The sequence below is a fragment of the Mustela lutreola genome, chromosome X, assembly GCF_030435805.1.
Source record: "Mustela lutreola isolate mMusLut2 chromosome X, mMusLut2.pri, whole genome shotgun sequence".
NCBI lineage: Eukaryota > Metazoa > Chordata > Mammalia > Carnivora > Mustelidae > Mustela > Mustela lutreola.
In genome coordinates, this window is record NC_081308.1 from 105,836,059 (window position 1) to 105,853,347 (window position 17,289).

Consider the following 17,289-nt stretch of genomic DNA (forward strand, 5'->3'; position numbering starts at 1 on the left):
ACATGCTCTGCTAGAAACTTTAAATGCATTTCTTCACTTAGGCCTCACAGTAGCCTTATGAGGTAGGTGCCATTATGATTCCTATTTTAGATGTGGAAACTGAGATTCAGAGAGGTAAAATGACTTACCCAAGGCCACTTGGCTAACGAAGAGGAAGAACTGGTGCCTTAGGTCAGTCTGACTCCAGGATCCACTCCCACCACCATGATGCTCTCCTGCTTACCTCATGTTTTGTTTTATTTTTCCATCCGTCGCAATGATGCTCGACAAAGCAATATGTAAACTTTAGGATGCAGTATGTGTGACTTAAGGATCACGGCAGTTGTAACAGGTGCTGGGGATGTCCTACCCATGGCCCCTTGGCACTAGCCTTTTTTACCCACTCCAGCAGCTTCCTATTGCAAGCACGTGTTATTCTCCACTGGAAGCCTTTCTCCCAGCCTGAGAGTGAGAAAGTCAGAAGTTTGGGGCAGGGGGCACCTGGGTGGCTCAGTCAGTTAAGCATCTGCCTTTGGCTTGGGTCATGATCTTGGGGTCCTGGGATCAAACCCCATGGTGGACTTCCTGCTCAGGACAGAGTCTGCTTCTCTCTCTCTCTCCCTCTGCTCCTCCCCCAGCTCCTGCTTGCTCATTCTCTCTCTCTCTCTCTCTCTCAAATAAGTAAAATTAAAAAAAAAAAAAAAAGAAACAACAGCAGCCCTGGGAAGGAATTAATATTCCTGATGGAAGCTATCAGCCAACATTGAATGGAGAGTGAAGGACAAAGCCTCCAGTTTCCCAGCCCTCACACACCACTCTCAGAGATACTCAGAGCCAACCTGCTCAGGAATGTCCCTGGACTGGCTTCTTTCCCTTTGCTCTCTCATTTCCTCACTCCCCTACCAAAGCTTCCTGGAATCCCAACTACTGGCCCTCGATTCTTTGTCTCAAGAGTCCGCCTCTGGGGCAGTCCTGTCTAAAACAAGAATCTGTCAGAGATTCTTCCTTTGGCTCCTGTCCCAGGAGTCTGAGTGAGTGTCTTCATGCTGCCCTCCCCTGCCACCCTTCCCATGGAAGCTTTTGAAAGAAGCACCCTATAAACCCAGTGTCTCCCTTCTTAACCCCTTTCATGAGAATCCCATAATTGAAGATCTTATTAGCTTTTCAAAGTGCATTTATTATCATATGGAAAGATAGTCCTAGACTTCAGTGTGCATCAGAATCAACTGAGTGTCAAAAGCAAACTCCCTGGCTCTGACCTAGACTTTCTGAATCAGACTCTCCAGAGAGGTGCCCAAGTGCCTGCATTTTCCTACATTCTCTGGGTTATCCCCCACAACACATACGTTGAGAAATACTGTCTTAAGACCTTCCGATAGCCTGGATCTCCAAAGAATGTGAATGACGTTCCTCGTGTTCTCTCTGTCCCCAAGCCCTCTGTGGAATCAAATGGGAAATCCTGGAATTGTTCTGCCTCCTTGCTCCTGAAATGCAGCGTGGATAAAGCCAAGGACCCGTTGTTTCTCTCAGTGTGGGGCAGCCCGAGACCCCCAGCAAATGTCTACCATGCAGAGGAGAGATCTGTCTTACAGACTCTACCAAATTTCTGCTCTCCCCTTTCTCCCTGTCCACTGCCAACCCCCATTCTCTCCTGTGCTACAACACTGCGATGACTACACATGTTCAGTTCAGTAATGGCCTGTGGGGGCTTCTTTGTCTCTGGGCAGAACACTGTCCCACCTCCAGCTCCCCACACACATCTTCTCAACCGTGATTTCTGTGTAGTTTGGATTCCTGGTCCTAATCAGCATTGGGTCAGGAAAGGAGAGGGCAGTGGAGAATGATAGTGTGGGTTACTATGTTGTTGGTTTACCCCCTCCCCAATTCCTGTCATTCATTTACCCTCCATTCAAATGCCTGAACCCTGCATGCAAACTTCAGCTCTTTCCTTGCACCTCCAACCCCATGCTATCCTGACCAGTGGCTCCAATACCCACTCTGCACCAAATTCTGATGCCTCTCTATCTCCCTTACCCCACAGCAGCAGGAAACCACTTTGGTACATTTTGAGAATAAGGGACATGAAATCAGAGAAGCCTTCATGGAAGAGGCTGCATAGGAGCAGGCCTTGAAGGACAGATGTGATTTCTTTGGAAAAGGATGGTGGGAGGGAGCATTACAATAGGAATAAGGAAGGGAAAACACAACAAATATGGGATAAGCATCAGACACTATGTTAAGAATAATGGGTATTAAGGAGGGCAGGTGATGTGATCAACACTGGGTATTATAAGCAACTAAAGAATCATTGAGAACACTACATCAAAAACTAATGATGTACTTTATATTGGCTAACTGAACATAATTTTAAAAAAAGAACCATAGGTGCATTATTTCATTTATTCCTTGATGCAACCCTATGAAGTAGGTACTAATGACAGACCTATTTAAGATGAGTATACTGAAACACAGTTTAAGTTAATTGCTTAAAGCTACACAGCTATGAAAGGGCAAAGTAGGGAGTCTAATCCAGGCAGTCTACCCTGCGCTCGTGACCACCCGACTCAACTTCCTATCAACTATTATGTTCTCTGTTTTACAGATGGAAAACTAAGTCTGAGAGGTTAAGTAACTCACCCATGGTTACACAGCTTGTAACTGGCAAAGCTGGAACACATTGCCCTTAGCAGATCCCATTGTATTTACTGCATAACCACTTAGACCCCTTCTAACTTAACTTTTTCAACCCATCATTTCAATCACAATTTCTTCTGGAGCCAACCCTGGCCACCATCACAACAAATGCCTGTATTGGCCTAAATAAAAATCTTTCTTCTAGTGTGTAAGCACTGTAAAACAATGAGGCTCTTCTGAAATCAAGAGAAATAGCCCTCTGAAAGACATCACTCTGTTTTCAAAATAGCATCCTCTTTAAGTTACCTGTTTGTCAGATTCCCACTTATAAAAACCACAGGAAAATTTTGTTTAGGTATTTAGTTTGGAGACAAAGCACTTTTTTTTTTATTTTTTGTTTTGTTTTGTTTTTTATTTCTTTTCAGCATAACAGTATTCATTGGTTTTGCACCACACCCAGTGCTCCATGCAATCCGTGCCCTCCCCAGTACCCCCCACCCTTCAAAACCCTCAGATTGTTTTTCAGGGTCCATAGTCTCTCATGGTTCGCCTCCCTTTCCAATTTCCCTCAACTCCCTTCTCCTCTCCATCTCCCCTTGTCCTCCATGCTATTTGTCATGCTCCACAAATAAGTGAAACCATATGATAATTGACTATCTCTGCTTGACTTATTTCACTCAGCATAATCTCTTCCAGTCCCGTCCATGCTGCTACAAAAGTTGGGTATTCATCCTTTCTGATGGAGGCATAATACTCCATAGTATATATAGACCACATCTTCCTTATCCATTTGTCCGTTGAAGGGCATCTTGGTTCCTTTTCTATCTCAAGTGGGTTATGAGTTTATCATGCTCTCCTCAGTTGTACCTTGTACATTTTTCTGTCCTCATACTTCTCCCGCTGGGTTGTAATTGTCTGTTAATTTGTCAGTCTTTCTTCCTCTGGTGTTGAGATCCTCCAGGCTTGGGACCAGGTTTTAGTGACCTCTGTCTCCCCAGCATCTGGCCCCAGGATTGGCACAGAGCAGGCACTCAACAAATGTCCATTAGAAGAAGAGATGAATGAAATGTGGTTAAGTGAGGTAACTCTTCCATCCACTAGGGACATCAATCCCTATTCCTTTTGAGTCCAGTGGTATGTGGCTGTGCTATGCAGGTAAACTGGCTCTCAAGGGAGAAAAGCCCTGATTTATCATGTTGGCTGATGTCTATACTGTAAATACTCCTACCATGGCTGATTTCAAGTTACTAATGGCTTAATAACTGGCTCACAAAATTCCCTTCAGGAGCCCCCTGTTTGGGGCTAAGCCTCTGTAATTCTGCCTGAAGTGCTTGAACTGTTATCAAGTCAGTGGAATCAGAAAGGTAGATAAGCTGTCAGAGTGGGGAAGATAATGCCAAATTCAAACAGCAAGTGTGAAAGACCAAATAAAACCAAACATTTGAGAATTAGGAGAATTCTGTGTTTGGCCTGCCATGAACGAAGTCTCTATCATCTGTTATCCATTGCCAAATAGAGAGAGACTTCAATGACATGGGTTTTAGAAGAGGGAGAAATCTGCCACTCTCCTAAAAAACAAAGGCCCCCCAAATATACTGGGTTTCTGAGATCTATTTCCTTTTATTTGAAAATATAAATTTGTTCACTTGCTTCCTTCAACAATCAGAAAATATCACAGATTGGGATATCAAATGCTAGAAGTATTGAATAAACAGAAGCTTTATGCACAGAAGCATAATATAGGGAGTTCTAAGGAGAACATCTCATTCTCCATGTCCCCACACCAAATGTTCCTTCCTTTCTCCTCCCAACATGGAGGCTCCATCATTCTGGACTGAACCTGAGTTTCTAATACTCTACCCAGCCAGCCATAGCTCAATTTTGCACACTGTATGGAGCTAATGGGTAAACGGCAGGCTCTGAATCCAGAACCATCTGGCTCTTTCTAGTACATCACCTTAAATAAATACCAATTTTTTCCCAGGCTTTAAGGGTGATTCAGATTACATCTATAAAGAAAACATTATAAGATGTCACTTTAGGTGTACTACTAGAGTTGTTGATGCTGATAAATACCTAAAGATTGGGAAATGTGACTTGGGGAATGAAGGAAGTCCTGCATTATTCCACATATTCCCAAGTGGTTATAGTTGGAAACAACACATATTTGAGTGACTATTCAGCTGTATGCCAGATGTTGTCGTTTCTTTTTTTTTTTTTTTAATCCAAATAATGAAAAAAAAATTTACAAGGAATGTGTCCACTGGCACTCTCAAGCCTTCTATTACCACCTGTATAATTCTCCAAGTACATCTTAGGAATCCAGGATGATAGTGCTTTGGGCCCAAATGATTCTGGAAAATCTACAAAGAAAAAGGATACCTTTTGATATTTAGAATAAAGTTATAAATATTAAAGCCAAAGTTGTAAGTATGAAAATAAGTGACAGTAAAATTCATAAAAGAATACATGAAGAATGCTGGTATTTAATAGATATTGTTTAGGGACACTTGGGTGGTTTAGCCCGTTAAGCATCTGACTCCTTGTTTCAACTCAGGTCACCATCTCAAGATCATGAGATAGAGCCCCACGTTGGGTTCACTCTCAGCATGGAGTCTACTTGAGATTGTCTCTCCCTCTCCCTCTGCTCCTACCCCTTCAAATAAATAAACAAATCTGTTTTTAAAAAGTGAAAAATAAAAATGTACTGTAAAATAAATTATCACTAATTTAGGGGGATAGTGAAAACAAGTTCAGAGAGACTACAAAAGTCATACATATGGGTATGCTGAAGAGAAACTAACGTCCTTTTTGCTGTATTATTCTAGGCTGAATACTAATTAAAATTACCCTACCTCACCTACCTGAAAAAACATCTAGAATATTTCCAAATATAAATAGGGTACTGTGAAAGATCTTCCAGATGAAGTACTCCAAGAAAAGACACAGTGTGTGGAAACACATCATTTTACAGGAAGTTCTTGTGGAACTTAAGTATTCATTATTGGCTCAAAGCTGCTGGACTTCCTGGGGAAGGCAGTACATGTAAATTGCCTTAGTAGATGTTTTGCAGAGTTTCCAGATTTGTCATTTGTACTCAGTTCCAGGTATTATTTGTTACCTCCAAAACTCTGTCCATCATTTTGCTCTCTTACAAAACTCAGGAACCTTTTAAGTAGGTAAGGATACTCAAGATTTGAACCACAAGGCAAATTAACCTTATTTTATCAGGACAGAGACACAATCTACATTCTCTTTGCTAAAGACGTGATGGTTTTAAGGCATTATTTCCCGCCATCCCTTGCAGTATACCACAGGATTTTCAGTGACATCTGGATGAATATATTTTATTTCTATACAGTTGCATTTATTTTCTTGTATGTAGTTTCATGGATATTATTGCTTTAGACATGGCTAAATTTAAGAAAAGGAGTAGCTATAAAGATAAATATGAAGTAAATAATAGTACTGCAGTATGTGGATAAGACATAATAGAAGTCTTCGAGGGACTAAAATTTGAGATATACTGTTTCTGGGTTAATACAGAGAGGTATCCCTCCCAAGGTCAACATGCACTGAAATGATCCCTTATCCACAGGAGTGAGAATAATCTGTTGCTCCTTTAACTTACTCGTGGCCATGTATTGCCTATCATTTGTACGTTCTCTTTGCCTCTTCTGCTGTTTAGCATTAACTCTTCTGTATATTCTATTCAGTCATAGTGAATGCACTATTAAAGCCTGGTAAGTGAAACTTCCCAAAGATGTGTTCTTTGGTGAAATCCTTGTCCTCTAATCCTCACATCCTGGCGTTTTATTTGATGCCTTATTCAATTGCCTTCTCTCTGCATAAGCTTCTCCTCTAGACAGCATAAATGCTGATGAGATTTTTTGGTTATACTCCAATTTTCCTTCTTTATGAAAAGCTTCAGCCCATCTTTCTCCATTGACACCACCCCCAGCCCCACTGCCATTGGGCTGACTTTGGGATGGGTGATTGGCTCTTCTCTGCCTCACTAATCCAGCACACTTATTCAAGTCAAATGACTGCAAGATGAAGCACTCACTATCTTCCAGTTAAAGGAGAGCATGTGTGTACAGATTGAGATTATTGCAAAATAATTCTAACAGAATTGACTTCTGATATATGTTTACTAAGACTAAAGCAATTTAGTAGCTTGAGGTTTTCATTCAAGAAAATGAATGCCTTTTATCATATCTGATGGAAGATTTCTTCTGGGAAATGTGGCATATTCTGAGGCTGATTTTTGAAGCATACCACTATTTAACTCCCAACACAGCTGAAATTAGATAGGTTGCCATAGGACAACATATCTTTTTATAACTATAAAAAAAAAGAAAGCAGAAATGGAAGGGGGAACTGAGAAATGTTTTCCCTTTAATCACAAGGAATGTGGGTTTTTCCTTAAAGAGAAAATGCCTATACAATAGGTAAACCAGGCAAATTAAAACTGGCAACCTCCCTCATTTCTCTCCCTAGCCCCCTAGACTTCTCAGGGTACCTAAATCAAAGAGAAGCAGATTAAGGTGAGCGGCAAGGCATGTTCTGTACTCAAAGCAAGATCAATCTTTATACATAGATCCTTTTTTGGCACCAATGTAGAAAATCCAAACATGGAGATACTTAGGTCTGCAAATAACCTAATCTGCATACCAGATGGATCTAAGGGGGAAAAAAATCATAGACACTTTTCCACATACACATATTTTTTTTTTAATGCAAGCATAGAAAAACAGATGCTTTTGCTCCCAAAGGGTCTGTGGGCCTCTCTCAAGTAGTCTTATGGAGCAATTTAATTTCAAATTTCTAAAATTATGAAAATGTCTAGATTGAGTATTAGATTGATAAAGAAATGGCCTCTTACATAGAAAACCAATCTTTTTAACACTTTCTGGATTATTTTTAACTATTCAGTGAAACCCAGTCCCCAATGTCACAGATAAGCGGATAGGGGAGTCAATAAGGGAACGTTTCCCCCAAATGGGTAGCCATGATTCACTGGGGTTTTTTTTTAAGATTTTATTTATTCATTTGACAGACAGAGATCACAAGTAGGCAGAGAGGCAGGCAGAGAGAGAGGAGGAGGAAGCAGGCTCCCTGCTGAGCAGAGAGCCTGATGCAGGGGCTTGATCCCAGGATCCTGGGATCATGACCTGAGCTGAAGGCAGAGGTTTTAACCCACTGAGCCACCCAGGCGCCTCTCATCGGTTGTTTTAACAAATAATTTAATGCTCGGCTATATGCTCAACTCAGTGAGTTAGTATGGAAGAGCTGTTTTCATCTGCAAACAAAACTGTTGTTTAAGTTTCAATGAATAGGGATCGTGGCATTTTGTTCTTTCAGATCCTATTTGTGAGGCTAAAAATAAATCTCCTTAAAACAATGAATTTTATCTACATTTGACACATCTCTCCTTTTTACATTTATCATATCCGCCATCATATCTTCCATCCATCATCTCCAACAGCTCTTACAAAGGCACAGTGAATATGGTATAAGGATTTTGAAACTTGGTATTTCCTCCTTAAATTTTACAGTAGACTGTTAAGACAGCTTTTCTACTTGCAGTTCTGAAACTAATTCAGAAAGAGCTATTATAATTACTGTAAAAGCAAAGTTGAATATTCTCTTGGTTACCAGAGTCATTAAATAGCTCAGGGTACAATTTATGCCTTGTTCATCTACAGCAGATGGCAAGAATCAAGATTGAGGACTAACTGCACAAGAATCACTCCCATTAACTAGTTCTTTTGTGCATTGTATCACACACGGCCCTCCCACCCAACCCTCCCTCCCACAAGCCCTGCACCAAAAATGCAAAACAGGGAAAGACCCAGAACGTTTAAAACAGGACACTTCTTGCTGCGAGGCCTCACTTAGCTCACATTGGTAGGATCACTGCTGCCTCACGGAAGTAAGATTTCAAGGTATCACAGTATCAGAGTGCACTCTGTTAAATATCAGGACTGGGAACATTTCTGTTGGAAACCTACCGCAAAGGTATCATGTGGGTTGTTTTATTTTTGTTTTGTTTTGTTTTGTTTTGTTTTGTTTTTCAGCAGAAATTACCAACACAACCAACCAGACCCTGATGACTGAGGCTTTGACAATAGCATCCATGATGATACTGTGCAGGAGGATGATGCTGTTTGCTCTCTCCTTTAAGTCAGCCTGTCACATCCTTTGCTGCTAACGTGCCTCTTTCTAATATTACGCCCTCCCTCTATACACACCCTTCCTAATTTGCAGCTTTTCTTTGACTGTGAAGTGCAAAACCAAGATTGGTAAGAACTCCATGCTAAGTAAGAGTTAAGAAGGCGCTGGAAGTAAGGATGAGGAAATAATTAGGGCCTTGGAAGCAGTAGCTCTGTGACACCTGAAGATTCCTATCTTTAGATAATTTTCCCATCCCTTCCAGTGTAAGCTAAGTTTCATGAGGTGATAATATGAGACAGCTACTACCATCAGATAAATGAGCTTCTTCTGAACAAACTACCTGGGCAGGGACGGAAGCAGATACTCCAATAGCTTCAAGCGTTTCCGAACCTGAAACACAAATGTCTTAGGGATTGACCCCCCCCACCGCCCCCCCACCCCACCCAGGGTTATTTAACCTCTTGTGATTACATGAGGCACGTCCCACCCCGAGTGTAGATGTTTTCCACTTTGATCTTGACAACACTGAGGAGATAGGAAGGACCAGGTTCATCATCCCAGATTACAGAGAAGGAAATGGAGTCAGGACTACGTTGAGTATTTGTGCATAAACAAGCAGTGAGTACATGACAAGGTTGGGCTCCTGGGTTCTCATTCAGGACTTTTCTCCCAACACTGATGTTTCTTTTCCCCCCAACACAGAGGGGAGCACCTCCCCTCTGCTCAAAAAGACACTAAGCCCTTCCTCTGGTGAGAAAGACCCCATTTCTTTTGGGCTTACTGCTTTATTTCTCTAAGTTCTGCCAGATGCCCTCAGGAATCTTACTCATTTTTCTGGCAGAACTCAAAACCCTCTGCTTTTATTATGTTGAGGGTTGTCAGTGAATTAAAAATGCAACAAATGTATGGTCCCAACTTGCCATCCAGAGTTAACAAATGTCACCAGTAGGGAGGTTTCTCACAGCGGACACTGAAGAATACATCCCAGCAGATACCTAATAGCTCATTTTGTGTCATGGCAGCGTGAGAAATCACTTGCTCAAGACATTCATTAACCTTTCATTTCCTCCATAAATAATCAGTCAGAAATGTGGCTCATATTTTAAATTAATTGAAAACAGCTCTCTCATTCGCTCACTCTCTCTCCCTCTCTCTCTCTGCCCATGAATGACTGGAAAACTTCTAATGCCAGCATGATAAGGATATTGAAATATGTGGTTCCATGCCTCTGAGCCAGTTTAAACCTTATCTCCTTCAGGAAACCTCTATCCATTCCAGCAGACCTTAGATACCTCTTTTTCTTCTTCTCCAAGAACCTAGAACAATTTTTAGTGTTTGACATTTAGTGCATATTAACAAACCATGTAATGTACTGCCAAGAATATGGGTTCTAGAGGCAGACAGATTCAGGTTCTAATTCCAGCTTTACTACTTCTGAGCTGTGTGGCCTCGGGCATATTACTTAAACTCTCTTTAGGGGTGCCTGGGTGGCCCAGTCATTAAGCCTCTGCCTTCTGCTCAGGTCATGATCCCAGGGTCCTGGGATGGAGTCCAGCATCAGGCTCTCTGCTCATCGGAAAGCCTGCTTCTCCCTCTCCCTCTGCCTCTCCCACTCCCCCTGCTTGTGTTGTTGCTCTTGCTGTCTCTTTCTCTGTCAAATAAAATCTTAAAAAAAAAAAACCTCTAGCTAGCTGAGATTCCTCTTTAGAAAATGAAACTAATGATACTTAATTTGTTAAATTGTTCAAGGGATTAAATACATATAACGCACCTAGCACACTGTCTACCATATACTAGGCACTCAATTAAGGGCAATTGTTTTTACTGCTATTACGGCCTTTTATATATAGTTCTGCTTTGATACATAAGCAATTTTGTTATCTTGTCAAGTTGTTTTTATTTTATATTTTTTATATTTTTTAAATATTTTATTTATTTATTTAAAGAGAGAGGGAGAGAGAGAGAGAGAGAGAGAGTGGGGAAGGGGCAGAAGGAGAGAATCTCAAGTAGACTCCCCACTGAGCAAGGAGCCCAACACAGGGCTCAATCCCCACATCCCCGAGATCATGACCAGAGACGAAATCAAGAGTCAGATGCTCAACTGACTGAACCCAGGAACCCCCTTAAGTTGTTTTTTTTTTTTTTAAGATTTTATTTATTTATTTGACAGAGATCACCAGTAGGCAGAGAGGCAGGCAGAGAGAGAGAGGAGAAAGCAGGCTCCCTACTGAGCAGAGAGCTCGATGCAGGGCTCGATCCCAAGACCCTGGGATCATGACCTGAGCCAAAGGCAGAGGCTTTAACCCACTGAGCCACCCAGGCGCCCCTCAGGTTGTTTTTAAATCCTTTGATAGCTGTGTCCATGGTGGAACTTGTCAGGAAGCTTAAGCTTAAGGGCACCTTACTTGCATGGGTTCTTTCCAAAGCCTTACTATATTCATGCTTTTGTTTCACTTTTCTTAAAGAGGGCTCCTAAAGTGGTATTAGCATCAGACCTGGAACAAAACTGGGTTCCACTTCCAGTTGTATCTTTTTTTTTTAATTTTTTATTTTTTATAAACATATATTTTTATCCCCAGGGGTACAGGTTTGTGAATCGCCAGGTTTACACACTTCACAGCACTCACCAAAGCACATACCCTCCCCAATGTCCATAACCCCACCCCCCTTCTCCCAACCCCCCTCACCCCAGCAACCCTCAGTTTGTTTTGTGAGATTAAGAGTCACTTATGGTTTGTCTCCCTCCCAATCCCATCTTGTTTCATTGATTCTTCTCCTACCACTTAAGCCCCCATGTTGCATCACCACTTCCTCATATCAGGGAGATCATATGATAGTTGTCTTTCTCCGCTTGACTTATTTCGCTCAGCATGATACGCTCTAGTTCCATCCACGTTGTCGCAAATGGCAAGATTTCATTTCTTTTGATGGCTGCATAGTATTCCATTGTGTATATATACCACATCTTCTTGATCCATTCATCTGTTGATGGACATCTAGGTTCTTTCCATAGTTTGGCTATTGTGGACATTGCTGCTATAAACATTCGGGTGCACGTGCCCCTTTGGATCACCACGTTTGTATCTTTAGGGTAAATACCCAGTAGTGCAATTGCTGGGTCATAGGGCAGTTCTATTTTCAACATTTTGAGGAACCTCCATCCAGTTGTATCTTTAACCTCTATGCGATCCCCCTCCTGGTTCCCACTCCCTGCATTCAGTACTGTACTTTGTGCATCATCAGTACTTAATAACGTGACATTTTATAAAATCCTCAATTAACCGGAATTTGCCCTACTTAGCTATCTGGAAATAAGCTTCTGTGAAGTATTTAGTCAAAAACTTGCGACTGACAACTTTCAATTCACTTACACATTTTGAAAAAACAAAATGCATTTTGTAAACTGTAGGGTTTAGAATTAATACAGTGTTATTCATGAAAATTACCATAAGAATGATGACCCCAAGGCAGGGTTTCTCTACCTCAGGTGTTACTGACATTTTTTACCATTATTTGTTGTGGAGGCCTGGCCTGTGCACTGTAGGATGTTTAGCAGCATCCCTGGCCTCTACTCACTAGATACTAGTTACCTTTCCAGATGTGACAACCAAATATGCTTCCAGACGGTTCCAAATGTCCCCTAGGGGACAACCCCTCCCCCCTGCCCTGCGGCCTTGCATCCAGCACCAAAAGCTGTACAGATGGTCACAAATCTTTCCTATTAAGGGAGGAAAAGGAAGGTAAGCATTTTAGAAAAGTTTAAAAGCAATCCTGATTAATCTGAAAATCCCATTAACTCCATTCCCAGAGTGTTCTATTCCCTAAGCATTCCAGATAAAAAATGTACTGCACATTCTATTTTCTAATTTGTATTCCACATTCAGCCCATTTTCCATCTCAGCAGCTAAGTACAGAATCCAGTTCATGGGTGGGGGGGGTCATCAGCTTCATGGCTTCTGCCATCTATTTTAAGTGACAATGATGCTACTGACCTGGAAGTTTAGAGAGATTTTCCTCCCTTGTTTTTGACACTTTTAACTTTGATGTTACCAATTCCTCCTGTATTTTCTGCCTGAAATTGAAATGTGCAAAAAAAAAAAAAAAAAAAAAAAAAAAAAAAAACCCTCTGGTCCTGTTAACTGTGATTTTACTATACACAAAAGACCTAACAATTTATTGATCATCTAAAAGCAATTAGTGGGTGCCTGGGTGGCTCAGTGGGTTAAGCCTCTGCCTTCCACTCAGGTCATGATCCCAGGATCCTGGGATGGAGTCCACATTGCATCGGGCTCTCTGCTCAGCTGGGAGCCTGCTTCCCCCAACCCTCTCTGCCTGCTACTCTGCCTACTTGTGATCTCTGTCTGTCAAATAAATAAATAAAATCTTTTAAAAATAAAAAATTTTTTAAAAAGTAATTCGCTCTAGCTCATCGATTGATTGTTGTACTTCCCATTGACTAGGCAATTGAAAAGGCCCTTTTTAAATAAGCAATATTTCTTATTTCTTCTTTTGCAGGTTGTGATCCTGGGAAAACATTCAAGAGGTTATCACTACATGCTTGCTAACCTGGTAAGAACAAGCAGAGTTTTTGTTTCCCAGGGCAATATATTCTATTTAGTTTGTGTCATCCGTAATCGTCGAAAAAAGAAATACACAAAGAACCTAACATGTTCTTTAGATGCTTGGCGAAATGAGTCAGTAAATGCCAAAACCTGAATGCAATAGCCTTGTTTTCAATTATGCTCTCTGTTTGAGCTGTGAGCTTCTATTCTCTCATTTAAACCATAGTAATTTGAGATGATTTTTCACCAGTTCTTGTTAGATATGATTTGAATTTGAAATGTAAACCATTTGATCCAGGTTTGAAATATAACACAAGGGACAGGGGACACAAGAAACTGATTCTTTCCCCCTTTTACCCAAGTAGACGTACACATCAGTACTGGGTTTGTCTTTCCAGAAGCAGACCACTACCAAATCTTTTCAAATCAGATTCCAGAAGTAGGTTGGAACATAGAACATCAAGGGACCCTGTCAAAGTGGACAGCCACCTCTATACTTATAATAAAACACAACTTCAATCCTTTCCTTCATATTTCCCATGTCTTTAAAACCCACGACCTCTAGAAGCTAGTATTACATTTAGGTTAGTTTACAGTTCTTTCTCCAAAAAAACAATTGTTTTAAGAATTAACTAAATGGCTTCTAAATCGGGAATATCTGTTTGGCAGAAGTTTTGAATAATACTATGTCCCCAAAAGGAAAGAGGAATGTTAAATTATCACTGTGATACTAAGAATCTATTACATTATCACATAACATGAGTTCTAACCCTGATCTTGTTTCGTTAGCACAACAGAATGATAATCATTATGGAGTTCTTACACCAAAAGAATAGCAACAAAGGTGAAAGATTATTATAATTATATTCCTAGATTTCTTAAAGAAAAAAATCTTATTTGTTTTAATGATTAAAATTTTTTAATGAGAAAGGAAATGTTACTTAAACCTCTTTTAGTAAGTGTGTTTTCCAACACTTTATGAGATGATGATTAAAGCTATTGCTTTGAAATGTAGTGTGCCTCTTCTCCAATAAATTGCTCAAAGTGGAGCACTTCAGACCATTTGGGGGATAAATGTATTGACTCTTTTAGGAGGAGAAATCCTGATTCTTCATTTACTTCTAAATACATTCAATTTGGTTTTTTAAGGCAACCAATAAGTAAAGGATGTTTGCCGACTCATTGGAAGTTAGACCAGGGCTTGGCGGGAAACATGGATATCACAGCAAGGCAGCTGAGGGCAGTTACTGATGGGTTTTTACCATTATTTTCTGATCAATAAGTATTTTGTTCCCCTTCCTTCCTTCTTTACCTTCTCCTTCTCTTTTGCCTTATATATCCCAGGGTTCACCCATCACTGACAGTATATGAGATGACTTTACATAGTGCACACATAAACTTTTTTTATTATGATGGTAATGTATCGATTTATTGTGTGTTAGAAAAATACAAAATGAGCACATCAAAATCCAAATTGCATGGATATTATTAGTTCATACAGGGCTAACATAGAGATTTAACAACAAATGAATCCATTTTGTAATGTGTCAAATGTGTTGTGTAAGCAATAGCATGAGAGATAAACATATGGCAAGGTCTGGTTTTTGTATATGTGGTTATGGTGACATGTGGATGACTGAAGTTTGGGAAAGAGCACTGAATGAAGGATCAGAAAGTTTGAGTTGTCATACGGACTTTGCTACTTACTAACTAGCTATGGGACCTTGCATAAGTCACTTCAGTTTCTTTACTATAAACCTTGGATGGGAGTGGGGAGTTCACTGATGTAATGGTCGGGCCCTTTGGAAGCAGATGCTAAGATATAATTAGAAGTCCAAGACATTTGCTGGGAGTGATATCCATAAAAAATAAAAGAGAAAGGGTCACAAGTGGGAAGGAAAAGCTTAAGACAACAATTCAGATTTGATATCAGCCAAAGAGAGGGAAAGGAAGTTTGAGGAGAACTTCAGATGATGGGATAGTTCCAAGAAAGACTTGGCCAGCACAACTGAGAATTCCTGCACAAAGACTCCATGCTACCCTGAAACCCCTAACCACCTTGCTCAGCCATTGGCTGGCAGCTGCTCAGGAAACACATACCTCCTGCCTGAAAGCTGAGGCCGATCCTGAAACTGGAGGCTATCAGCTCACTCAACAACTCAAGGCAGGTTCCATCTTAAAGGGAGATCTGAGCCATGTGCATCAATGACTGGATGATACATGGAGACTTTTGCCATTCTAGAGTTCTAACTGGGCCTTCTTATTCCCACCAATAATCCTGTAAATGAGCTTTGGTGTCAACTTGAGACCCAGACCTGGCAGAAATGAAAGCATGACAAATATCATGGAGTACAAGTGGTGTTAGAGAGGAGAAGGGAGTTGGGGTAAATTGGAAGGGGAGGTGAATCATGAGAGACTATGGACTCTGAAAAACAATCTGAGGGGTTTGAAGTGGTGGGGGGGTGGGAGGTTGGGGTACCAGGTGGTGGGTATTATAGAGGGCACGGATTGCATGGAGCACTGGGTGTGGTGAAAAAATAATGAATACTGTTTTTCTGAAAATAAATAAATTAATTTTTTAGAAAATGAAAGCATGTAGAGCAATAGAACTGCAAGAGAGAATCACTAGGACGAGGTTGTGGAAAAGAATCGTTAACTGAATGCCCAACCAGGACTCAGAATCATGAGACAGTGGGAGGAAGCCTACTATAAGAGCAAGTCAAGTCTGGTCCTTCAGAAAGAATGTAATTCATGACTTAATGTCAGTCTGCCTAATGAAAATGTGAAATCATTCACCATGCTTTGAGCTGCCAGTTCTTTTCCTCTAGTGACTTTCTTTTCATTTGAACTCAGCCATATGTTTCTATAAGTCCTCGTACTCTATATAAAATTGAATGCAGGCAATAGAGATAGGAACTGTTGCTAATCTCTGATAAAAATGAGATTATCCCATCATGGTTTCCAGGTTTTTTATAGCAGATAAAAATACCCCAAACACCTCTACCAAAGACACACACACACACACACACACACACCCCAAAACTATTTAGAATTTCCTTAGATGGTCAAAAAAGGGTAAGTGGAGCTAAGATGTTTCCTTTCAAAATGAAGAGGCTGTCTTTTTTCCATTGGACATTCTTTCCTGCTTTGTCGAAGATTAGTTGACCATAGAGTTGAGAGTCTATTTCTGGGCTCTCTATTCTGTTCCATTGATCTATGTGTCTGTTTTTGTGCCAGTACCATACTGTCTTGATGATGACAGCTTTGTAATAGAGCTTGAAGTCCGGAATTGTGATGCCACCAACGTTGGCTTTCTTTTTCAATATCCCTTTGGCTATTCGAGGTCTTTTCTGGTTCCATATAAATTTTAGAATTATTTGTTCCATTTCTTTGAAAAAGATGGATGGTACTTTGATAGGAATTGCATTAAATGTGTAGATTGCTTTAGGTAGCATAGACATTTTTACAATATTTATTCTTTCAATCCAGGAGCATGGAACATTTTTCCATTTCTTTGTGTCTTCCTCAATTTCTTTCATGAGTACTTTATAGTTTTCTGAGTATAGATTCTGTGCCTCTTTGGTTAGGTTTATTCCTAGGTATCTTATGGTTTTGGGTGCAATTGTAAATGGGATTGACTCCTTAATTTCCCTTTCTTCTGTCTTGCTGTTGGTGTAGAGAAATGCAACTGATTTCTGTGCATTGATTTTATATCCTGACACTTTACTGAATTCCTGTATAAGTTCTAGCAGTTTTGGAGTGGAGTCTTTTGGGTTTTCCACATATAGTATCATATCATCTGTGAAGAGTGATAATTTGACTTCTTCTTTGCCGATTTGGATGCCTTTAATTTCCTTTTGTTGTCTGATTGCTGAGGCTAGGACCTCTAGTACTATGTTGAATAGCAGTGGTGATAATGGACATCCCTGCCGTGTTC

General features: G+C 40.5%; 1 protein-coding gene across 6 annotated transcripts in view; it reads left to right on the plus strand.

The window, feature by feature from the left end:
- GRIA3 (glutamate ionotropic receptor AMPA type subunit 3) overlaps positions 1-17,289 on the plus strand; it is a 296,831-nt gene that overhangs the window by 166,411 nt on the left and 113,131 nt on the right. For all 6 annotated transcript variants that reach the window (XR_009349843.1, XM_059156924.1, XM_059156925.1 and 3 more), the window contains one exon: positions 13,306-13,359. Coding sequence is in view for 5 of the 6 variants with exons in the window: in XM_059156924.1 (XP_059012907.1) it covers positions 13,306-13,359 (54 nt within the window). In the remaining variant the exon portion in view is untranslated. The remainder of the gene's footprint in view (positions 1-13,305; positions 13,360-17,289) is intronic.